Raw genomic sequence first — 25,402 nt, forward strand, 5'->3', positions numbered from 1 at the left:
TGTGGCTCTGTAAACACAAACACCCCTTCAGATCCAACTGCTCGTTTCCACCTCAAGACTTGAACATACACCACTCTCACCTGAAAATCTTCATCTTTTCAGGCTTGTTCATGCTCACACATGAACAGAACAAATTGTTATATTTATTGAAGACTTGTGACTGTTGAAATGTTTTCTCTAGAAGGTAAAAAAAAAAAGATGCAGAAAATTCTAAATGAAGTTTTGGTTTGGATATGAAGAAGGTGATGTTCAGACTTAGGAAAAAAATAGAGGTTGAGGGAAAAGAGAGAAAACAAGAGAAAATAACAAAGAAAGAAAAGGAGAGAATCAAAGACAGAAGAAAATGGAGAGAAGACAAGAGGACTGAAAGGAAATGATAGAGAGAGATGGTTGTAGATAGGAAGAAGAATAGATGATTTCAAAAAGATGAAAGTAAGTGTGGATTGAAAGGTAAAAATGAAGAATAGAAGGCTATTTAGAGATACTGAAGAAAGGAAGAATATGATGGGGATATAAAAAAAATAAGAAAATGTGAAGTGAGAAGAAAAGAAGAAAAGAGGGATAAAGAAAAAACTAAAAGACAAAAAAGTAGTGGGGAAATGGAAAAAGAAGTTAGGATTAATGGATGGAAAGATGGAAGGAGGTAAGAGAGAAAAATGGAAGGCAGGAAACAAGAAAATAACACCAAAAAAACTAATGGAAATTAAGAAAAAAGAGTACTAGACAATAGTAAAGACAAAGGGAATGAACAAAGAAGAGGAAATGGGATCAAATTGTCAAAGAATGAGAGAGGAGAAAGAGGAAAAAATGAAGGGAAGGGAAGGAAAGACAGGGGAAAAAGCCAGACACATTTCTCATCTTGTGTCACAACTCACTGCTTTTAATTTTGGGGGAAAAGTCAAATGAAGCGGAGCTGAAATTCATTTCTGTTCCGCAGGGACTCACGGCAGAGTTCTCCCGCAAATGGCTTCTCACTTTGTCAAATATAGTGCAGTCGTATCGCGGTGGCCAGACCCAGCCATGTCCTGCAGCTGCACACCCACTGTAGCACCTGCTAGCAGCATGTCTCAATCTGTCCCACCTTCACTCCTCCTTTATTTGCCTTTTTCCACCTCCTAGTCCGTGTGGATCGTGATGGCGTGCCTTGTCTTTCTTTTCAGAAGCCACATTGTGCAGTTTGATCTAATAACTGATGTAATCTAAATTTCTCAGCAGATGAGATGTAGACAGTTCAGAGAAGCTCATTTACTGCCCTGAATAATACAGCAGAGGTTAACATCTGTCACAGAAATAATTAAGGTAGAATTTTTCTGTTTTTTTTTTTGTCCCCGTTTCTCTTCTTTCTCTGTTATTGCTCAAAGAGGATGAAAGGGGGAGTCATTTATCCAATTTGTTTGTTTTTTTGCGACAGATGGGAGCCAGCTCTATTTATTAATGTGCCTTTTTCATTAGTCATTGTGTGTGTTCGCAGGTGCACTGTTAGGTAGTGTTTAATCTTGTCATGGATACACACACACACACACACACACACACACACACACACACACACACACACACACACACACACACACACACACACACACACACACACACACACACACACACACACACACACACACACACACACACACACACACACACACACACACAAGGCATCTGCCTTTTCAATTAGTGTCTGTCTTTGTTGGAAATTAAGCTTGATTGATAATCACTCAAGACCCTTTTCAAGTATCCACTGGCTGTCACATTTTTGGTCTTTAAATTTAAAAAAGATTACTTGCTGGGTCTGGTGGAGTAGGAGGGTGCAAACAAGAGATGTCAAATATAAATCAAGAGCAAGTCGACATTTATACAGTATAAATAGGAGGTCAACCTAGGGAGGGAGTTCTAATTTATTTCCACACAGGACTGTGTGGAGTAAGATAACAAATATATATATATTTTTTAAAACAGGCACACTGATCAAATTAGATACATTTACAGTATCATCTCAGTAAGTAAGTAATCATCTCATCCACCAGGAACAATTTTACAAAATATTGTAAAAATATCAACGAAAATATACATGAAAATTGACAATTTATTATTTTGTTATTTAAATTACATTGATATTCATTATAGTATTTGGTTGTGATAAAGAGGGAGCTCACATAACTTTATGTAACACAAGAATATTAGTAGCCTCTCATGACCATGACATGTTACATGTATAAAGAAGGAAAAGGCGAGAGTAACTGAGCTCCATTAGCCGGCATGATATTGGGAAGCTAGCATGCTCTGAAAGAAAACATATGATACAGCTACATGAAGATAAAATTCTTTCTCTAGGAGTCAACATTTCTTACTTTGGCACAGACGAGAATTACTCAGCATTGGGCTGTGACAGTGGGACTGCTGAGCTGTTGTTTTTAAGGTGTAGACAAATCCTTCAACTGCTGCGGTCCTCTCTGTTGGCTGCAGAAAGATTTCCTTAAAGGCCTCTGGCACAGATTACACTTAATTCCTTTTTCTTAGTTAAGTGCCACAGTGTATCATTTAGTTTTGTTGCTGACTGTCGACTGAGTCCCTTTTTACAAAAAAGCCATTTGATAAAAGCCTGACTTTGTCCAATCGGACTAGTCTCTGCTAGTGGATGGAACCAGAAGGAGCCAGTGATCCTTTTGTCTTACTCAGTACGTTTACATGCAGAGCTTAATCGAGCTATGCTCAAAATTCGACTTCGGCGTCAAGTCGGACTTCTGTCCTTGTCTCAATATACATGCAACTGAGAAAACCGAATAACTGACGGGGTCCGCCCCCTCATGTGGCGTCAGCCGTTGTTTCAGCGGGTTAATACGCCCCCCCGTCCTGTTGACTTTTCTGTCACCTCCTAAAAAACTGAATATAAACAATTTAGTAGCTTAATAATAAATTCTCAACTGCAGTTCCCGACCAGACGCGTCAGTCTGGGCTGGATGCGCGCTGAGAATAGGATACGGGCTTCCTTTTTTCTTCTCTCTCTCTCTCTCTCTCTCTCTCTCTCTCTCTCTCTCTCTCTCTCTCTCTTTCTTTTTTTAAAAAAACACTCTTGCTGGTCGCGCTGTGTGAAATGCATTGACTCGGCGCTGATGTTGGGTTTTTTTCTTTACTTTGCCGGGTTTGGGCGGCTTCTCTGCTCCACTTGGTGCCGTCTCTACTGTTGTGGAGCATGCGCACATGCATTGTCCAGTTATACTCCGACTAAGGTGTATACATGACGGAGAAAATCGAATTCCAAACGCATTATCTGGGTGTCTTAATCGGAGTTCTCAACTCCGATTTCAGTCGGACTAAGGTGTTTACATGCACTTCAGTTGTCCAGTTATAGTCGGATTAAGGCAATAATTCGTTTTTTTCAAGTGTCATGTAAACGTACTGACTGACTTTGTCTTGTTTATATTTCCATATTTAAAGCTCTTAGCCCGATTTTGGTGTGTGTAATTATCAAACTACACTGTTTTCATCACCTGCTAACTTCTGCTACAACCACATCCTTCACTGGAGGCTTAAAGTGTGTCTGTTTTTTCAAGAACTCCTCCTACAAGAGGTCTCAAGTTGATATTAAATACTTCTTTGCATTTTTATTTTTTATTTTTAGCTATGTTAATTCATGAATAAGTGAATATTTTTTCACATCAAATCCATTCTGATTGGTAGAAGGATGATGATACCACTTCACCTCTACACCTCTGGCCAACAGAGCATGAGTTCTGCTTGGTGGTGACTCTGAGGCCTCTGCCCTTTGTCTAAGTCCTTGTGTGTTAGTCTCTGTTTTTAGGCATTAAGTGATAGGATCTGAATTCCCCAAAGGCACGCAAATCTTTAATATTATATTCTGTGTATTTGCAAGAATAGTTAAATATCGTAAGAAGAAGCCAAAATTGGCAGCTAAAACATTATATTGTGACCCAGGAAGGATCTCTAGGTCCTGCAGATCCATAAAAGTCATTACAAAGTCATAGAAATTCAAAGGTCAGTGTATTAAAATTTCAAATTCAGTTATTTATATGCGTAGGCCTGCATTAACACATTTTCTGCCTACTTTTGCGATTAAATCTGTAAACACAAGATCATCATCAACTTTAAAGTTGGCAAAACCATTAACAAAAAGTTTCTTGTTTCAACATCACAGCACATATAGTTAGAATTAATTCTGGTTCATATTTGTCTTATTATGTAGCCTTTTTGCTTCTGTTTTTGTCTCCACCAACCCCTGAGGGGAAATATCTGGCTCCTCAGCTGTTAAACGCATGACTATGTCCACCAGCTAAAGTCTCATTTTTATTGGTTATTTGGACCTCATGGTTAAAAAAAACCCCCACTGCATCTCAAATCCATGCTAATGAGAGTGGTAAGAACTTAAAAAAAACTGTGGCTGTGGGCTGATGAAGTCAGTTTAGCATAAAGACTGGAAGCAGAGGGAAACAGTCTCTTTCCAAAGGTAAAAAAAAAAAGTGCCCACCAGCACCTCTAAAGCTCATTCATTAATGTCATATCTCGCTAATGAACAAGTTGTATCTCATTAGTTTAAAATGAACAAACATGTTACAAAAACAACAATCAGCATTTGTATCAACATAACGTTAATATACCAAAATGTCTCTTGGCTAGTCGCTACTATTGCCTCCTATTTTCTGTCACAGTCTTTATGCAAGATAACTGCCGGCTGTAGCCTTATCAAAATGACATGGATATATGAGTCTGGGCACGAAAGCAAATAAGCATATTAACCAAATTATTGAATGATTCATTAAAAACTTTGTTTTAAGTTGTATTCTTTCAATTCTGTGATTTGGTAAGTTTTATTAAAGGTGCTTTATTAGGTAGGGTACAGTATATAATGCAAAAACACTGAAACTCTACCCTGGAGCACTTTTCCTTCATTCCAATGTGAAAGGCACCAGTAGTGATGTTCACTGTACTGTGTGTGTGTGTCTGTGTGTGTAATACATCGTTGCCCACGTCACAGTAAACCTAAAGGTAGATACAATAAGTAATATGCTGAATCCTCACTGCGCTCCCTGCGGCAGAGCTCCCTGTACATACTGTACACTGTTAGATATCATCCATCTGTGATGTTAAGTGCATTCCAGGAGTTATTTCATGTTGTGGTGATGCAATTCATATTTGTGGCTTACTCAACCTCCCTGAGCCCACCTTGTTTTCTACTACTGCAGAATTCCCCAACAGAAACAGACTGAAGCGGTATCGTTCAAAGGTTGGCGTGTGGGTTTGACGTGTAGGTGGATACAGCTTGGTGAGAGTAAGAGCATGGTTTTCCTGTCAACAAAAAAATCAATTTCACATCCATGTCCACTGTAAGAGCAGTGCAAGAGAGGGTCAAAATAGTAAGACACAATTTCTCAAATCAGTCTCTAATCAGTCCTTTTCCTTTCTGCGATGTGTTCAGGACGTTGATTGTGTTTGTTCAATTATAAAACATTTGTTCTACCAGTATTTTTTTTCTCTTTTCATTAATTACTCTGAAACCCAATTCCAGAGAGTGCTGCATCAGTCTTTAAACGGTTACATTTGGCCTGAGCTGTGCTGACATCAGACCATTGCCTCCATCCAGGGTCCAATATGATTTGTTGACTACCCCTCAGCAGTCTATTGCACCGTCCCCGTGGAGAAACGACACATCTCTTCTCTTCCACCCCCCTCAGAGACTTGACACGACTTCGGTCACACTACGCTGATGCTTTTAGGGATTCCTTTTGAAAAGGTTGTTTAAAGAAACATTTGAAGACTCATCTCATTTTCTTCCCTGTGGTTCGCACAGTTGTCTGTCAGAGAGGCTCGGCTGCTGTTGTGTGCAGAGCGAGAGTGGGAGGGAGCGCATTTCTCCCATGTCTCCATTATATATTTCCATATCTTCTGCTTTGCCAAATGAGTCCTTTGTCTGCTCAGAGACCAGCGCTAATGAGAGAGTTGCATTGCAGCATTTTAGGAGCCATTGCTCCCCTATTCATCAGGAGGATTTGTGTTCAGCCGTTTAGTTTTTTTTTTTTCTTTTTCTCCCTGGCCACCCCCTTTTCTCTTCCCCGCTCCCTCTACCCTGCTCTCTGATTGATGATAACGAGGCTGTTGGCTACAACCAGCTAAAATCGACCAAACAAAATGGCTCCCAGCTTTGTGTGTCTGTCATGAGCATGCTTACTTGTGTGCGTTGTTCCCTGGCTGACAATTCTGTCACTAGATGAATCAGAGCATCTGTTCATGTCGGTATCAATGCTCACTTCATGTACAAGACTGTTGCTGTGCAGTCTGTGGACACATGTAGCAGTGGTATACATTAATGTGTGTGTCTGAAAGCGATGAAAGGCTGCTGGTCTTGTGACTCAATGCTGCCCGAGTCCTTAACGTCCATGAATAGCCATAACTCAGTGCATTGAAGGTGCTCGCCCTTGCTTACTTCTACTGTACAGATAAAGAATGAGCGGATGAAAGGCACTGAAGGACATATTCAGGGAGACATTTACATGTGCATCAATGTGACAATACCCACAACTCGCAAGAAAAACACAGAAGAGAAAACACACAACATGCAAACCAATGAATAATAAGAATTTTTTAAAAGTCTAGTTTTCAGGCTTGTACGTGCGACAGGGCACAAACTAAAAACATGATGTAAAAACAAATCAAAGTGCTGTTCATTGAAGATGACACTGATTGGGTACAGATAGTGTTCGTCTTCTTATTCTCTATTCCCGTACCAAAAACACACAGATGCAGTTGTAAAGTTTCAAAATACTGAAGTTGTCTCTTTCAACATCTTTAGTTTCATGTGCATGTGATTTCTTCTGTGTTCAGGTGCTCAGCTACAAGACAAACAACTGTGATGTTTTTTTTGTTTTTGTTTTTTTCTGATTGTCCACCAGCCCGGAAGGTTTGTGATTACTGCAGAGGAGACCTCTGAAATGACTGCTCCCCCTCCTTTCCCTTTCTCTTTCTCTTTTCTCTCCCTCTTTCATGTTGCAGGCAACACAAGTGGCCTGTTGCTCCATTTTGGTCAATTGTTATTGTCTCTGTGCTGCTTAAGAGCTGTGAGGTGTTGCATTGATGGGTTTTCTTTCTTCTGTGAAAGCAACAAAAAACAATGTTTGTCTTGCCTCAGTTTTGTCAGGTGTTGCCTCATTTTAAGGAGACATAGCTTGCCAGAAAAACATTAATTATGTAGTATCTGAGTACATATTTTGTTTTTGTCAACAATATTATTGTACAGTCCTGTAAAATACTAATACTAAAGTACTACTGGCCTGTGAATATTCTCATTCATCCAGGTCATAGTTACAGTATCTCAAGGAAATTTCAATCGAAAGCAACTGGACTTGGTTATTCTTGGTTATTCTAAGATGAATAACCAAGTCCAGTTGCTTTCGATTGAAATTTCCTTGAGATAAAATACTATGGTTTCATTGTGCGTTTATTTGGTCTATTGGTGTGAATTTCATCCTGGTGCATTTTTTCTAAAAAATAGGTACAAATACTGAAGTTGGAGCGAATAGTTTGTTGGGAACTATTTTCAGCTGCAGATAATTATGTGCTAGACAGTATCTGTGGCTGCACGACAAGGAAACATGTCACCCAGTGCAGCAATGTGGACAGAGCTTCCCCTAAAATGATGTGTGACCACTATGTCAAATCCAAAGCAGCTGAATCACATAATTCTTCATCTAATTATTTCGTTAATATCATTAAGTTTATCCATATTTTGGACTGTCAAGCCATTATTCATTTGCTTCCCAAAGGTACTGTATAAGGTGTTGATATGAAAATGAGAAAAGCATAAAATCCTTGTATTAGAGAGGCTGCAATTGGCAAAATGCAATGGGTTTTTTACTGAATAAAAGGCTTAGAATTGTTATGGAATATTATTTGATTAATTTATTTTCTGGTCTATAAATGTTCTGTTATTAGAGATATGGAAAAACCCTATATCGAAATGATGATGGTTCTCTTGGTCTATATCCCACTTTAATGCAGTTTCAGTTCATCTGGCACCAAAGAGAAAAAAACATCAGTGTAACCGCCCGCTGTTTCTGTCTATCTCTGCTCCTCCTTCCTTTTTATATCACCCTCGTCCTTCGTAATGTCGCATGTCCTTCCCTCCCAGCTCAGCGCTCCCGCATCTCTCATCAACCTTCGTTGGTTATTCAGAGGTTTCCATCCATCTCTTCATTAACAGGGGCGGGGGCGGGAGGCGGGCTGCAGCCGATCCCAGCTGACATTGGGCGAGAGACAGCGTGCGCCCTGGATGTGCTGCCAGTCTATCACAAGGCTGACAGACAACGATTCACACTAACAGTTCAGACTTACAGGCAATTTAAAGCCATCAGCCCTGCTCTGTTTTACTGTCATTTTAAGTGTTTTATAGTTGAGTTTCCAATAATACAGGATATTGTTTTTTTTATGAAGGACAGGTCTGGATTTTCTCAACCACTAAAACACAACCATAACTTGGTTAATTTTGGTAAAATTTCAAATCCTAGTTGGTTTTCCTGGTTAGAACTGCAATTCCAAAGGACATGGATTCTCTGCAATCTGCAACATGTGGCAGGGTTGTTCACATGTTGATCTCTGTTCTGTCTGTCATTACAGGGTCCCATAGAGAATGATGTTGTGATCCATGTGTCCCTGATAGCAGAGAGCCAAAGGTAGAGTATTGTGTGTGTGTGTGTGTGTGTGTGTGTGTGTGTGTGTGTGTGTGTGTGTGTGTGTGTGTGTGTGTGTGTGTGTGTGTGTGTGTGTGTGTGTGTGTGTGTGTGTGTGTGTGTGTGTGTGTGTGTGTGTGTGTGTGTGTGTGTGTGTTCATGTGTTACACTCTGTAATGGGAGGTTATTTTTCACTCCTCTCTCCTGTTCAGCCCCCTCAGTGCTGTAATTGTGCCGAGCTCATAAAGCTGGTGCTCAGCCTGACCTCTGCCATCATCTGTCACTCTCCTTATTGTTTGTGTGTGTGCGTGTGCGTGTGTGTGTGTGTGTGTGTGTGTGTATGTGCTTGGGTACATATGTAAGAGAGTGGATGTGTGGGTGTGTGTGCATGTTAAACAGGGTCAAACGACTCTGTGAATCTTGTTAACCTGTAGCTTCAATTACTGCTGCTGCCAAGTCCTGCAGCAGCTTCCCTCACTGCTGAACACTTATTCTATACTGTTATTCAATTACAGCTGTACTGCATGGAGCAATGAGCACAGCAGGTACATTTGGTGTCCTGAATAACTGGAATCATTCAGAGCTTGACCACAGTTTCATAGCTCACTAAAATGAAAGACAGTTGAACGGTTTACAGTGTTCTCTATGATATGCTGTTTGACAAACACAACACACTCCGCCCCATATGTGGAGGCCTGGTTCCATTTCACTGGCGGCCTTTTGCTGCATTTCATTCCCCCTCTCTCTGTCTCCCAATTTCCTGTCTCTCTTTAGATGTCCTATCAAACAAGGCAAGGCAAGGCAAGGCAATTTTATTTGTATAGCCCGTTTTTACAAACAGTTTGTCTAAAAGGGCTTTACATGGCATCGTAACAACATCCTCTGTCCTTAGACCCTCACATCGACTGAGGAAAAACTCCATAGAAAACCCTTTTAACAGGGAAAAATCGGAGAAACCTCAGGGTGAGCAACAGAGGAGGGATCCCTCAGCCAGGACGGGCAGACGTCGATGTTGTATACAGACAAGAAAACAGTTTATAACACAGAATGTGGGAAACTGATGAAGGCAGCTTCTGGTGGGAGGAAAGGCAGGGAGAGCAGGCCAGCTTAATGGGAGTAGTGGATGGCAGACTGGTTCATGGGAAGGGAGGGCAAACAAAGGCCTAAAAGTCCCACAAACACTGTCTGAGACTTAAGATAATGCAGATCTGATGTGATGTGAATTACTGACCGTACACAGTTCAGCCATAAACTAGGTCATGACCTGCTCTTGTTTTTCTCTTTTTGCATCTGCAGGTTGCAGGTGTTTCTCAACACTTACGGCATTCAGACCCAGACACCGCAGCAGGTGGAGCCCATCCAGATCTGGCCTCAGAAGGAACTGGTCAAGGTAGCACTGAAAGACACATTTTCATTGATATGGTCCATGAATATATTTGAAACAATGGGTCCTCAACTTCAGAAACTAATCTACTGTACATACTGTATTGTAGGCAGGAATTTCATTTCTTTACACTGTTTTTGGTGAAAAACACCAAAAAGCAAAAATCTTGCACAGACAGTTTACATTACTTTTTATCCTTTGTTCTATTTTTCAACCTTAACGTTGAGCATATTATTACTGTATCTGCCATGTTATATCTGTCACTTGGTCACTACATTATGGAAATAGTGGAGAGGTAATGCTCTTGTGTTGCAGAAAAGAAATACTGTAAAAAAAAAAAGGTTACTTCATTTGAACATGATGCTGTTCAATTTTAAACTACAGAACGTCAATGAGCTATGCTAGGCTTTAGACATACACAAATAACCTTCACTGTACACAGATTAGATTTACAGTATGCTTACATTTTTCTTTTTTCAAACATAACATTTTACTTGTAAACCTACTATGTAAGCTCAATTTCTCTAGTATTGTACCTGTGTCAGTCAGGCATACTGATTTTCAGAGCCTAAATCCAGTTAAATCCAGTCCTTTGTCTTCTGCTATTGTCTTGTTGGTTTTGGAAGGTTAATGAAAACTCAACTCTCCAGACACTTTACATCTGTAATATTCTTGGTATTGTCCCATTGAGCAACTGAATGGAGGAATCCGAGGTTTGACAGACCTGCTGTGTCTGGTTAAACTTAATCTGCATTCAAACTATCACTCTTGGAGCAAGGGATTTTGCAAAGGCTCAACTGAAACCTCTCTGATTGCTGAAATCAGAAATCTTTGCTGTTTGCCGCTGTTTCTGTCTATCTCTGCTCCTCCTTCCCTTTTATATCACCCTCGTCCTTCGTAATTTCGCATGTCCTTCCCTCCCAGCTCAGCGCTCCCGCATCTCTCATCAACCTTCGTTGGTTATTCAGAGGTTTCCATCATCTTTGTTGCTTGGTTTAATATTGATGTATTTAACTGTAAAAAGGGAGATTCCGTATCGTTCATTGTGAATGTGTGGAAGGAAATTTGAGGAAAGGAAACTGTGACAGACTATTGATGGTGCCTCACCTCCACCACCACCACCATCATCACAATGACACAAATCAATCTTACAGTCAACCAGATTACATTTCAGCAGTTAGCTATCAATATCCCTGCAGAACTTGGCTCAATCAGTCCATCTGCTTGTCAGTCCAAGATTTCCTGCTCTTAAGATTTTCCTCCTGATTGTCCCATCAATCACAACAAGGCTGCGGATTGGTCGAAGTGATTGATTCGTCAAACAGTGATTGTTCATTTTGATTGATCGGCATAATGGTGGAGCTGTTACTGTTTCACTCTGGCAAATTGGAGATGCATGGGGCTGAGTGGTTTTTAAATTTGTTCTCACAAGGAGATGTCAAGACAAGACAGAAAATATCTCAAATGCTGAGATCGGGAAGGTTTGTTTGGGCTCACCTCCATTGTCACCTGAACAACTGTTCACTGAACACTTCTCTATTTAGATACTTGAGGGTCAAAATGAGCAGATCAGTTGGTGATCTTAGGATTTTTTGAAGAAAATATAAAAGAGCTGTAGTTGGATGGACTCTCTTTAACTTTAAAAGCTCTTAAAAGTTCATGGAAACACTTTGATCTACGGTGTTATTTAAAAAGGTATTGAATAAATTTTGCTATGTATTATGGTACAGCCTTTATAATTATAGGTACAAAATTAAATGAGATCAATGCCAATGTTATTATTCTTTTCAGGTTTTCCCATTTTCAAAACCAATAATCGACATTTTACTTCATATCTGTCACTTAAGCTGTTGCCTTTTCTCCAGCTCACCTTGGTGGCCTTTTTCATGTAAACCACCCTTTCATGGCTTTCACAAGTGTTAAGTGACAGCCTTTCTACAACATTCTGCAAGAGGCCTAAGAGTTTCTTAAGCAGAGAGGGAAATGGCAGAAAGATGGAGAGATCAGACAAATATTCTCCAAACACTGAATGACAGCGATTTAATTAAATGCTACATATTAGACTGTGCAGCGATAGTCGACCGCCCCCCCGTGAAATATCGCAATGACAGCAGAAATGAAGGTAATCGCACCATTATAATGTTTAACTGAAAACATGCTCTGTCAGCACAGTTATCAATTACAGGGCTTTTCACAGCTTCGTATTGTAGTGCTGTTTGTTCATTTTCCGCTGGATGTCACACGTTGCAGGCTCACAAATGGACAATCATGGACAAAATTGTTATAGTGAAATCATATGCGAAATGACCAGCATGGCGATTAAACATAACCCTTTAAATCTGACTAACAATTTGTTGAACTTGTTGAAAATTGTTCATGACATAAAATAATTTTCACGATTGCACCATGTCTTAATAAGGTCTGTGATAGGTGAATTTCACTGTTCACTAGGAGTGCAACCAATCAGGGGCCGTATTCACAAAGAATTTTAAGGTTAAAAGTAGCTCCTAAGGGCCAAATTTAGGAGCAACTCCTAAAAAAAGTGGGCGTGTCAGTCTTAAATTTAGGACTCCTAGTTTTTTAAAATAAGAGTAATTCACAAAGTATTTTAGGCCTAAAAGTAGCTCCTAAGTCTGGGAGAGCTTAAAAGTCCTCGTGAGGACTCCTAACTCAGTAAGACCTATTCACAAAGAATCGGAAATGTCTGCAGCCAGGCAAATGTATGGAGGACTGCGAATTGCTGCAGAGGGGGGTGCTGGAGCACCTGCCCCTTTGCCCTTTGATGCCCAAAGTGCCTTTTTGTCTGTGTTTTCTTTTTTTCTTTTTTTGTCATCTACAACATTTTCGCTATAAAACGGGAGTAGTGACGGTGACGGATTGTCCAATATGGGCGTCACAACGGTCGGACCGAGGTAACTGCGACCGCTGCGATGCAGTCATGCTGATGTGAGCCAAAAATATTTTTTTAAAGTTGCTGGGTGCGCTAGACACATATACAGTATCTGTTAGTAGTAATAGCTCACGTGATAGGGCAGCTCCTTCAGTAAACTAAACTTGTTGTCAGTCTGGATTCGAATCCTGCTATAGGGCGCAAATGTGGGTAATGCATTTTCTTTTCTCATCATTATTATGATCACCATATAATATTAGGCCCCTCCTTGAACCGCCACCATACCGTGGTGGAGGGGTTTGAGCACCCGAATGATCCTGGGAGCTATGTTGTCCGGGGCTTAATGCCCCTGGTAGGGTCTCCCAAGGCAAACAGGTCCTAGGTGACGGGTCAGACTAAGAGCGGTTCCAAAACCCCTCATGAGTGAAAAAAATATCAAGGACGTGCACGTCGCCCGGATCGGCGTCACCGGGGCCCCACCCTGGAGCCAGGCCTGGGGTTGGGGCCCACGTGGGCAGCGACAGTGTTACCTGGAGAGGTGTGATTGGGAGGAACGGCCTCCCCGATCTGAACCCGAGCGGTGTTTTGTTATTGGACTTCTGTGCTAGCCACAGTTTGTCCATAACGAACACCATGTTCAGGCATAAGGGTGTCCATCAGTGCACGTGGCACCAGGACACCCTAGGCCGGAGGTCAATGATCGACTTTGTAGTCGTGTCATCTGATCTCCGGCCGTATGTCTTGGACACTCGGGTAAAGGGAGGGGCTGAGCTGTCAACTGATCACCACCTGGTGGTGAGTTGGATCCGCTGGCAGGGGAGGAAGCTGGTCAGACTTGGCAGACCCAAGCGTATCGTGAGGGTCTGCTGGGAACGTCTGGCAGAATCCCCTGTCAGGGAGGTCTTCAACTCCCACCTCCGGGAGAGCTTTGACCGGATTCCGAGGGAAGCCGGAGACATTGAGTCTGAATGGACCATGTTCTCCACTTCCATTGTTGACGCGGCCGTCCGGAGCTGTGGCCGTAAGGTCTCCGGCGCTTGTCGCGGCGGTAATCCCCGAACCCGGTGGTGGACACCAGAAGTAAGGGATGCTGTCAAGCTGAAGAAGGAGTCCTACCGAGCCTGGCTAGCTCGGGGGACTCCCGAGGCAGCTGACGGGTACCGGCAGGCCAAGCGGACGGCAGCCCGGGCGGTCACGGAAGCAAAAACTCGGGTCTGGGAAAAGTTCGGGGAGGCCATGGAGGAGGACTACCGGTCGGCCTCGAGGAAATTCTGGCAAACCATCCGACGCCTCAGGAGGGGGAAGCAGTGCTCCGCCAACACTGTTTACAGTGGAGGAGGGGAGCTGTTGACCTCGACTGAGGATATCGTTGGACGGTGGAAGGAATACTTCAAGGATCTCCTCAATCCCACTGGCACACCTTCCGTCGAGGACGCAGAGGCTGAGGATTCAGAGGTTGATTCATTCATCACCCAAGCTGAAGTCACTGAAGTAGTCCGGAAGCTCCTCAGTGGCAAGGCACCGGGGGTGGATGAGATCCGCCCTGAGTACCTCAAGTCTCTGGATGTTGCAGGGCTGTCGTGGCTGACACGCCTCTGCAGCATCGCGTGGCAGTCGGGGACAGTGCCTCTGGACTGGCAGACCGGGGTGGTGGTCCCTCTCTTCAAAAAGGGGGACCGGAGGGTGTGTTCCAACTACCGGGGGATCACACTCCTCAGCCTCCCGGGGAAAGTCTATTCCAGGGTGCTGGAGAGGAGAATTCAGCCGATAGTCGAACCTCGGATTCAGGAGGAACAATGCGGTTTTCGTCCTGGCCGTGGAACACTGGACCAGCTCTACACCCTCCGCAGGGTGCTCGAGGGTGCATGGGAGTTTGCCCAACCAGTCCACATGTGTTTTGTGGACTTGGAGAAGGCTTTTGACCGTGTCCCACGTGGCATCCTGTGGGAGGTGCTCCGAGAGTATGGGGTCGGAGGCCCTCTGCTGAGGGCTGTACGGTCCCTGTATGACCGGAGCAGGAGCTTGGTTCGTATTGCCGGCAGTAAGTCAGACCTGTTCCCGGTGCGTGTTGGACTCCGGCAGGGCTGCCCTTTGTCACCGGTTCTGTTCATTATTTTTATGGACAGAATTTCTAGGTGCAGCCAAGGGCCGGAGGGGGTACGGTTCGGGAGCCACTTGATTTCATCTCTGCTTTTTGCAGATGATGTGGTCTTGTTGGCTCCCTCGAGCCAGGACCTTCAGCATGCACTGGGGCGGTTTGCAGCCGAGTGTGAAGCAGCTGGGATGAGAATCAGCACCTCTAAGTCCGAGGCCATGGTTCTCGACCGGAAAAAGGTGGCTTGCACCCTCCAGGTCGGGGGAGAGTTCCTGCCTCAGGTGGAGGAGTTTAAGTAACTTGGGGTCTTGTTCACGAGTGAGGGGAGAATGGAGCGCGAGATCGACAGGCGGATCGGTGCGGCGGGCCGCAGTAATGCGGTCATTGTATCGGTCCGTCGTGGTGAAGAAGGAGCTGAGCCGAAAGGCAAAGCTCTCGATTTACCGGTCGATCTACGTTCCCACCCTCACCTATGGTCATGAACTCTGGGTCATGACCGAAAGAACGGGATCCCGGATACAAGCGGCCGAAATGAGTTTCCTCGGCAGGGTGGCGGGGCGCTCCCTTAGAGATAGGGTGAGGAGCTCCGTCACCCGGGAGGAGCTCGGAGTAGAGCCGCTGCTCCTCCACATCGAGAGGAGCCAGCTGAGGTGGCTCGGGCACCTGTATAGGATGCCCCCTGGACGCCTCCCTCGTGAGGTGTTCCGGGCATGTCCCACCGGGAGGAGGCCCCGAGGAAGACCCAGGACACGCTGGAGTGACTATGTCACTCGGCTGGCCTGGGAACGCCTTGGGGTCCCCCCGGAAGAGCTGGAGGAAGTGTCCGGGGAGAGGGAAGTCTGGGGATCCCTGCTCCGACTGCTGCCCCCGCGACCCGACTCCGGATAAGCGGATGAAAATGGATGGATGGATGGATGGATGGATATAATATTAGGACTGTCAACGAATGTGAAAATTAATATTCAAATGTGGGAAGAAAAAAAAACCAGCGGCCACTTTGCGAGTGTGCGCACTGACCCTCATAGGAGTTGCAGTTGCACAGCGTCACTCACTGCTGAAAGTGAAAGTGAGACGCGACAAAAACTGTAGCAGAAAGATGCAGATGGCAGAGAGAAAGACAGAAAGTTCAGAGCCCAACTTGGCAGCAGAGAGAGTGGTTTGGACTCGAAGCCATCTAAAAAGCCCCGTCGGACCTGACGGCAAAAAAAAAAAAAAAAAAAAGTGGAGCGGAGCGGGCGGCGGCGGCGAGGAGGAGGGAGGGGAGGGGGCGGGGGTGCGCCGCCGGCACTCAACAACCAATCACCGTGTTGAGCGCCTCGAATTCGTGCACGAGAATTGACGTAATCCATAGCAACGGGGCGTCACCAGGGCGTCACTCTTAGTTTGCTCTTAGTGATTTATCCTTAGTAAGAGTAGGTCTCAGCGGCTTTGTGAATAGCTTTTAAGAAAAAACTCCTACGTAAAAACTTTTAGTGCGAGTTAGGAGCACTCCTAGCGGTAAGATAAAAGGCTTTGTGAATACGGCCCCTGACCTTTAAAAAGAATGAGTCATCCCTAGCAACGGGGTCAACCACACCTCCTCACTAAGTTAAAGGTTTTTGTCCCCTCCTTGAATTGAATTGAATTGAATTGAATACCTTTATTTCTAGGCTAAGTTCTCTGAGAGAACTCTGGGCCCATATTCCTAAAGATTCTGAGAATTCTCTCGGAGAGCTCCTAACTTAACCTAAAAATTCCTAGCAAGGAGTCTTAGCTTAGGAGTGATTCCACAACACTCTCAGAGAACTCTGAGCAAGGAGTGGACAGAAACTCCTATCTTAGTGAGGAGGTGTGGCTGACCCCCGTTGCTAGGTATGAGTCATCATTTCAAACGCTGTGATTGGTTGATCCATAAAGTTAGATAAAGGGGCGGTGTTTAGCTCAGTTGGTAGAGCAGTCCTATCCTGCATGTCATTCCCCCTCTTTCTGCTTCCTGTCTCTCTCTCTCAACTGTTCTGTCAATTAAAGGCCAAAAAGCCCCAAAAATATACTTTAAAAAAAGATAGATAAAAAATATAATTTTGGTGATAATCGGCAAAGGATGGACCCTCAAATTGATCAATTTAACCATAGAATCCAATCTTATGAAGACTGTGTAATTGTAAAAAATATTTCACATAAAACAAAATATCTGTTAAAGCAGAAGTGAGTGATCCGGTCGTTTTCGCTAATGCTGCGTTCCAGGCAGGCTTTTGAAATCGTAAATTACAGCTTCAAGTCACAACTTACGACTTTGTAGCGTTCCAGGCAACCCACTCGTGTTTTTCCGACCTGTTTTACCGGTGAAAGTCACTATAACGGCCACTCGTAACTTCCGACCGGTGAACTCGTACCAGATCGAACTGGTACCACTTCACAGTCGGAAAAATACGAGTTTCCTTGAACGCACCATAACAGTCCTCGTCGCTACGTCACCACATTCACGGCGTTCCTTGGCTGCACACACAGCCCTGCATGCCGTTCTCTCTCCTCATTGGATAAAAACTGTAGGATACGATAAATGTTTTCTCTTCGGCTCAGAGCAGAGCAGAGGGACTGACAGACCCGTGTTTCAGTCCAAACACTCTATGTAAGTGATTGCTGTCGGAAGATATAACTATTTAAGACTTATATTAACACAAATATATCACTCACTTCTGCTTTAAATGAATAGTAAGCTATACTTTAAAATTATCCTACAAAATGTGTGAAAACTTGCACAGTATTCACATAGTGAAACTTGCTTATATTAATTACCATGCTGGTAATTTTTGCACTTTCAACTTTCCAACTCAATTTGGTATTAACAAGGGTAAAATGGCTCAGCTTTAATCAGTGTCTGTGATTGCTGACCGGCCTATAAGAAGCAGTGTTGGTTGGCTTTGAAATCTACCACAAACCAGTGAACAGCTATGGAGAAGAAAAGAACAAGGAAACCCAACTGGACAGAGGAACAGGAACAATCTGTAGCGTTTCATTAATTCACTGTCATCCAGTGTTTGGAGAATATCTCTCCTGCCTCTTCTGTCCACCATTCTGTCCTTTGCTTAGGGAACTCCTAGGCCACTTAAAAGTCCTCTTCCCCACTCTTAACAGATCCCACCTTAGGAGCACTCTTAAGAGCTAGGATTCTTTAGGAATAGGCTTTTATCTTTACTAGGATCTACTCTTAACTTTTAGGAGAAATTCTAAGAAAACATCATGATTCTAAGAATTTTCTTAGAATTTGGCCACTAGGAGCAACTCTTTGCACTAAGAATCTTTAGGAATACAGCCCCAGACTCTTTGTGAATACAGGCCCGGTGTTTTGTCCATTATTGTTCTCAACAAAAGAGTTGGAATTTAATACCATTTCATCAAATCCAAATTGAGCAGCTCATCAAATTTTCATTTATTCATTTTTTTTAATCCTTTAACAAATACGTTCAGGTTTAACCTCAAGCAACAAATGTCATGACTAACAAAATATCTAAGCTTTTCTAAGACAGAAAAAGTGGATGAAGGTAACATTAAAAAATCTTTGTTTTCTCTGACAATAAATGTCCAGAGGGTGATGGTTTTCCAATATTGTGGTACAGAACCTTAGAAATGGTAAAATACCTCGCTGATTTAACAAAGCAGTGATATCAGTGATTTCAAAAGGAGGCAAAAATAAGGAGTTATGTTAATCTCACCAGCTGATCTCCATATTGAATGTAGACTATAAATTATTCACATCCATAATTTCCAAAAGACTGGAACGCTTCTTTCCTGACCTAATTAACAAAGACCAGACAGGATTCATAAAAGGTCGACAAACTCTACACATTACAGTCCAGCCCGGTTGGTCAACGTTGATGTGGAAAAGGCATTTGATAGAGCCAGTTGGCCTTTTCTCTATACAGGTGTATCGACCTCTATATAGCGATGTAACTGTTGCGATTTAGATCAGTGGGGATTTGACAGACTGCTTTGACCTCTATAGATGCCGCCACCAGAGCTACTGACTTTGCCCCTCCCTCTCCCTGAACCATTAGCTTGCGATATCAGGAAAAACAATGGACTGGATGGGATCACTCTAGGAACATACAGACGACGTTGCCGCCTAACTTCGACACCCAAACTCAATATTTCATGAATTTGGGAAAATTTTGGACAGATGTTAGGTTATGAATTGAACATCACAAAAATAAAGGTTCTTTGCTTAAGATGCACACCCATCTGTAGGATCGGAGTAAATTCAAATTTGGAGATAAATTCTATAGAATACCTTGGTATGCTTATCATCCAGGATTGAAACAAAATGTATGAGATTAATGAGAAGGCCATCAACAATGAAATTGTTTTTATGCTCGTTTGAGATAAAAAAAAAAAAAAAAAAACTGGTCTTCAGTTCAAGAATAGAGATGGTAGAGATGAACCGGCTGTGCAGATAGTGATTTGTCCTCCTGCTTCAATCCCTAATTCTCAGTTTACAACACGGGACAAACAGATATCCAGGCTTGTTTGTGTAGGTGTAGGCAGAGGGTAAAATTTGCAACACTTGAGATTGATAAAAGCCAAGGAGGTCTAAGCCCTCTGAGCCCTGCCAAATGTCAAACAATATTACCATGCTGCTCAAATGATATTTATTGTTTATGTCATGTGTGTTCCCCAGAGTATCAAGCAAAATGGAAACATATTGAGTTGAATCTAGGCAACCTGCAACCTCAGGCAAAGCTAGAGGGAAAACATGATGACGATCAAAATGAACATAATACAATTTTAACAGAATCTCTAAAGATATGGAATAAGGTTGTCAAGAATTTCAAATCAGAAGGCAACAGAAAACTGTAAATGTGGCCTTCCCGGGTGTCACAGGCAAATCCTGACTGACATCCCATGTGTATTACTAAAAAGTTTAAGAATTTGGTCTTAAAAATCGTATTCACTTTTTCACCACATCTCATATAAAACAGTAGTGAATGCAAATGACACACTGATGTTTTAGTCATGTGCAACAATTCAATTGTTCTGTGACAGTTTCACTCAGACAAACACTCCCGGATATCTCTTTAAGAGCTTAATAACTGCAAATAAAAAGGCAATTACAAGGAACTTGTTTGAAATTAGACCCTCTAAGGCCAAGAGCAGGGGTATCTTAACAAACATGAAACAAATAGATTTAATTAAGGACAGATACAGTGTCATTAGACTTAAAGTAAAAAGGAAAATTGTGTGAATACAAAAAGAGCAGTGCTTGTTTTGTTTGTCAGTACATTAATTTAACCCTTTATTAGGAACACTTTTATACCGACCTACTCATTCATTTTCTAATCAGCCAATCATGGCAGTGGTGTGCATAACCTGCATTAAATCCTGCAGATTCAGGGCTGGAGCTTCAGTTTATATTTAAACGTCAGGATAAGGAAAAAAGAGACCGGTCTGAAGGCTGGTTGTACTTCTGAAAGTGTTGATCTCCTGGGATTTTCACTGATAATAGAGCCAAAAACAAGAAACACCCAGTGAGCAACAGCTCCACAGACAGAAACGCCTGGTTGATGAGGAAGGTCAGAGCGACCAGGCTGGTTGGAGCTGACAGAAAGGCTACACAGTGACTCAGCTAACCAGTCTTTACAGCTGAGCAGGAAAACATATCCAAACTCACAACATATTCAACCTTGAGGTGGATCAAAAATAAAACAAGCTCACATCCGGTCCATCTTTCTGTCAGCCATGAACAGGAACCTGAGGCAGCTTATCAAAATACACAATTGAAATACATAGTCTAGTCTGTTGAATCTTGATTTCTACTGTGACAGACAGGGTAGGGTCAAAATTTAGTATCAACAACATGAATCCATGGACCCAACCTGCCTTGTGTCAACAGTCTGGAGTGCTGCAGTTGTTATAATGGTGTGAGGAAAGTTTTCTTGGCATACTTGGCACCATTATATTGATACCAAACCTGAGTGCTGTCACTGTACATTTGCATCACTTTATGGCCTCAGTTCACTACAGTCAACTACTTTTTACGCCCCATCTTGGAATTTCTTTATGTCCTTTATGTTAAGGAAAAGTCCAGTAGAAAACCTTTGAGATGTGGTAGAACAGCAGATAAATGAACCTGGTACTGGATTCAGAATGGAGCCATTTATTGAAGGCCAACACTATGTGACACACAATGAGGAATATATGAAATGTAAATAATACAGGATCAGTGTCGGCAGCACACCTGGGATTGCTCTCAGGTAACAAGTTCAGCAACAGCTGTCCATTCGGCCTCTTTCATCCGTCATAGATTACACCACTGGTGCTGCCATATCTGACAACAACCACTTCCCCACATCCAATGTCAGTTTCACTCCCATTGAGTCTGTCACTCAAACCCCAGTGTCTTCTCTCGATACTGTCCCTCATCTGCATGTGAGCTGGTTGAAGTCTACCATTTGCTTGTCCTCTGTGTCTCCTGTCACATCCATCACTCACACTCTGGTCTTCTCTCGAGCCTCTATTCCTCTTCTGTCATGTCTGGTGTGTGACTTATTTTCCACACCATGCTCTTTAAACAAACAATTTCTCCTGTCATGTTATTTCAGTGGGTTTTCCTCTCTTATCCAGGCCTCTTTACCTTCAGACCTTCTCTTGCTATATCCTATCCACCACAGCAGCTTCTCTAACCCTATTCTACCCTTTAGGTAGGCCTACATCCTGCCCCACCACCATTATGTTTATTACACCAAAGATTTCTCCCCTGCAGGGCTATCATCCGCCTTTGAACTGTCATATCTGTTACCTTTTCCTCCTGACTCCTTCTCTGCCTTTTTTTCTGGTGCTCTTCCTCTTACATGGATATACAATTGTGAGTCAGAGCAGTGCAGTGTGCTGAATATTAAATCCAAAGCCCAGTCAGTTTTTCTTCCTTGACAGAATCTGTTTATCTTGGAGCCACCATCATTTCCAGTGCAGCAGGCTGCGTATGCTCACCTCACCTCGTCCCTCGCAGCCGTTTGATTGTGTTGACAACAGCTGCCTGACGATGGGAGAGTGGCAATTACATTTCACAATGTGTTACTCCCACCCGCGCACCCTAAAGCTTGTCCCCTTGCAAATAACTGCTTTCCCCCAAAATAACCTCCCTTTTAGCTGTTTCTTTCCCTGTTTTATTCCAGATTGTCAATGTGGGTGTCACTGAGGATGACATTTTCTTTGTTGGTGTTCTCAGTTTCTTCACATGTTGCAAGTAACATTTCAAATCATCCAAACGATATCTTAAAAGACTTTCAAGAAAAATTCCAATATTTGTAACTGTTTAATTGTCATATTTTTGCCACTAATGACTGTTGGTCATGATAACTTTTTGCTCAAGACCTTTGTAGCAGAGATTATGGAAATACATGAGACATTGCTTGAGGCAGCATGTGCCAACTACAGTTTTAAATTCAACTCAAACACTTGTTTTTACAAAACATAAAAAGAGAAAGTAATCCCATAGAAATGTTGAGTGCAGCTGTTGTAGAAAATCCCTTTTCTCCATTGTAGAACAACAAGCAAATGTTATCCAAGATAATATTATACAGAAAAATGTGGAAAATCCCACTTGATTTGATAAAATGCGTAGAACTCATATGAAATATCCTTCTGACCATACATGTACTTTATCTTCATGAGGAAAAATGACACTTTAAATTACACATAAGAAATATGTAAGATGTAGGACAATTAAGAAAAACTTCAGGGGGAAACCAGTGGGAAAAAAACTGCCACAGGAGCAGGAGGTTTAATCCCAGATTCAAAAGGTATGTACAGTGTCATTTGAGCTTTTTACTTACTGTAAGTCTGTCTGGATGGCAGTATCAGCTGTCAAGGTAAATCTTTTACATTCATTCTGTGACATCCAACACTTACATTAACACCATTTTGACACCAATCCAGAATGCGTAGAACTCATGTTTGAGCTCAAATCCACCTGAGGAACGTCTCCATGGTGAATTAAAAGTTTTGCACTTTGTCACACCTTGTGGCCACTGCAGAAGTGTAAAATACAGCTTTTGAATATGGCTTTTTATTATCTCTCCTGCCTGCTAGACTCGCTGTTTGTGCTGCGGTCGGTAGAAATGTGAGGGAATGAAAGGATGCTTTGATAGGCTGCCTGTGTGTTGTCGTTCTTCATTGGTATTCTGCACACAGGAAGTGTTGGGTGCAGAGGTTCCTCCCATGCGTTTCTCCTCCAGGTCTCCTCCTTGTCTTTTATGGCTGTAATTTGCAGTGCCGCTTAATCCTCAATTAACATTTACATTCTTTTTTTAAACATAAAGACAGTAGGCCTACCTCTCCCTCTTTTTTTTGTAATTTATTTAATTGGTCCAACCTTAGCCTTCCCTGCTGTGGTCAGTACAAGCTTTTCGCAGCTTTCAGCATGTGCATAGGAGTAGTAGAGCACCACCTTTTGGCTGACACCATGTATTGCAGTTTGAGATGGTAGACTGCGGCACGGAGAACTTGATGGGCAGATTTCCTGCTGTGCCACTTGAGTGTGTGGGTGAACTGATGCTGTTTCATGATAAGACAGATTGGGAGGGAACAAGTACCCACATTCAGCCAGGGACATCAGAAAACACAAGAGTAATGCACAAAACACACATAAATGATAACTTGTGGCGAGTGTGTCGCACCACTGCGCTCGAAACAAGCAGAGCAGAGAAATCAATGTCCATCTTCTATCTCTTTTTATCTTTGAATCAGTGTGTTTTGTCAGCAGGCAACGCAGCAGTAAGAAGCTTTTATCTGAAGAACTGAAAGAAATGCAACTGAGCCTCTGTATCCTTCTTGCTGCTATATGAATGCATTTCAGAGAAGGCTGGGCAAGAAGGCCATGACCTTTTTTCTCTGTTATGTTTTGATGTACCAGGAAGCACTTTAAGTAATTATTGCAGCACATGTGAAAAGGATTTCTATTGATCTGCTTCACACACTAAGTCAGCCCAGATATACAGTATATTATTACACTATCTTGCAACTGTCTCAAATAATGCAAAATACTTTGGTGTATAATGGTGCTGTTAATGGGAGCTTCTGTTTTTAAAGTTTGAGCCGAACCATCTCTAGAAAACTAAATAGACCCTGTGGTGTATGGGTCATACTTTTTCTGACAGATACCACAGGATTTCATTCCACCAATTAGGTGTGAAACTTAACCCCAGCTATCCTGAGCTCATTGTATTCAGCCAAAACCCTGTTGGAGATGAGCGTTAATGTCAAGATCTCTCCCGACCTTTTTGTGCTGGACATCCTACACTGCTGATGTTAATGGTTTTTAGCTCATAAATTCTCTTTATATTTGACTTGACTCCATGTTTTCACTTTCAGATTGTGGGATCTGGCTCAGAACAGACATGACTAACTTAATTAATCTACAAAGGATGAAATAACAGTGTGTAAAAAGATTGTATGTCAACCAAGTTGAACCCACCTACTGCTAAAAATAAGTGGAAAGTGTTCAGTGTTCTCAAAAACATCAATTTAATATCACATTTAAAATATCTTTTAGATGATTCATTAAGTAATTTCACAGTTTCAAATTAATGTTTCTCCAAAAATAAGATCATGTACCATAGTTTCAGCAAAAGAATATCCCTGCTGGTAGATATTTTAACATGTTAAAGAGGCATCCAGTGACTTATCGCAGCATTGTACTTCACTCAAGTTTGTTAACTTGCATGTTGGCATAAATTAAAGCACTTCTTTTGCATGTTTCTCTCATGTCTTTGTTGCTTTTCCAGCTTTTATTTTCTCCTCTATGCATGTTTATAATCAATATGTGCCACTATACAGGCTTTTCTCCATGTGGCAGTCTGCTTATGAGCTGAAAAAGATCCATCTTTTGTTGACATCTGTGTAAAACTGAACATCCATTGTTTGAACATTGCTCTGAATTTATTTACTTTTACAAAGGGATTCATGGAAAGTATCAGGACTCAACCAGGTCTCAGTGTTTCCTTGTATGGTCCTCTCCATCTCAGTGTATCACTGTTATCAGCTCCAGTGCCCATGGGTGTACTTGGGTCCACTAAGCGTGCTACTTATGGCAGCGTAGGGACCTTTCATTACCACCACATTTCATAACATTACATAGAGTTAATACCATGAGGTGAGGCTGGCACATGGCGGTCTCTTCAGCTTATGAAGGCTGAACGACAGAAATATCTCAGTGGGACAGACGAATGAGGGACTCACACTTTTATTATGATAAGCTGCATGACATTTTAAATCAAATTTGATATTTTTTAATCTCAAAGCGATGCTGATGTGATCGCAGGGAATTGTCCAGATAAGCATTTTAGTTTTCCTTCATATCAGAAAGGCCAGCAGTTACATCTGCAATG

General features: G+C 42.3%; 1 protein-coding gene across 4 annotated transcripts in view; it reads left to right on the top strand.

Annotated features, from left to right (window-relative positions):
• phkb (phosphorylase kinase, beta) overlaps positions 1-25,402 on the top strand; it is a 102,819-nt gene that overhangs the window by 61,410 nt on the left and 16,007 nt on the right. For all 4 annotated transcript variants that reach the window (XM_084000628.1, XM_084000626.1, XM_084000629.1 and 1 more), the window contains exons 15-16: positions 8,620-8,675; positions 9,969-10,062. In XM_084000628.1, the coding sequence (XP_083856754.1) occupies positions 8,620-8,675; positions 9,969-10,062 (150 nt within the window). The remainder of the gene's footprint in view (positions 1-8,619; positions 8,676-9,968; positions 10,063-25,402) is intronic.

This window comes from Trachurus trachurus, assembly GCF_905171665.1.
Source record: "Trachurus trachurus genome assembly, chromosome: 3".
Taxonomy (NCBI): domain Eukaryota; kingdom Metazoa; phylum Chordata; class Actinopteri; order Carangiformes; family Carangidae; genus Trachurus; species Trachurus trachurus.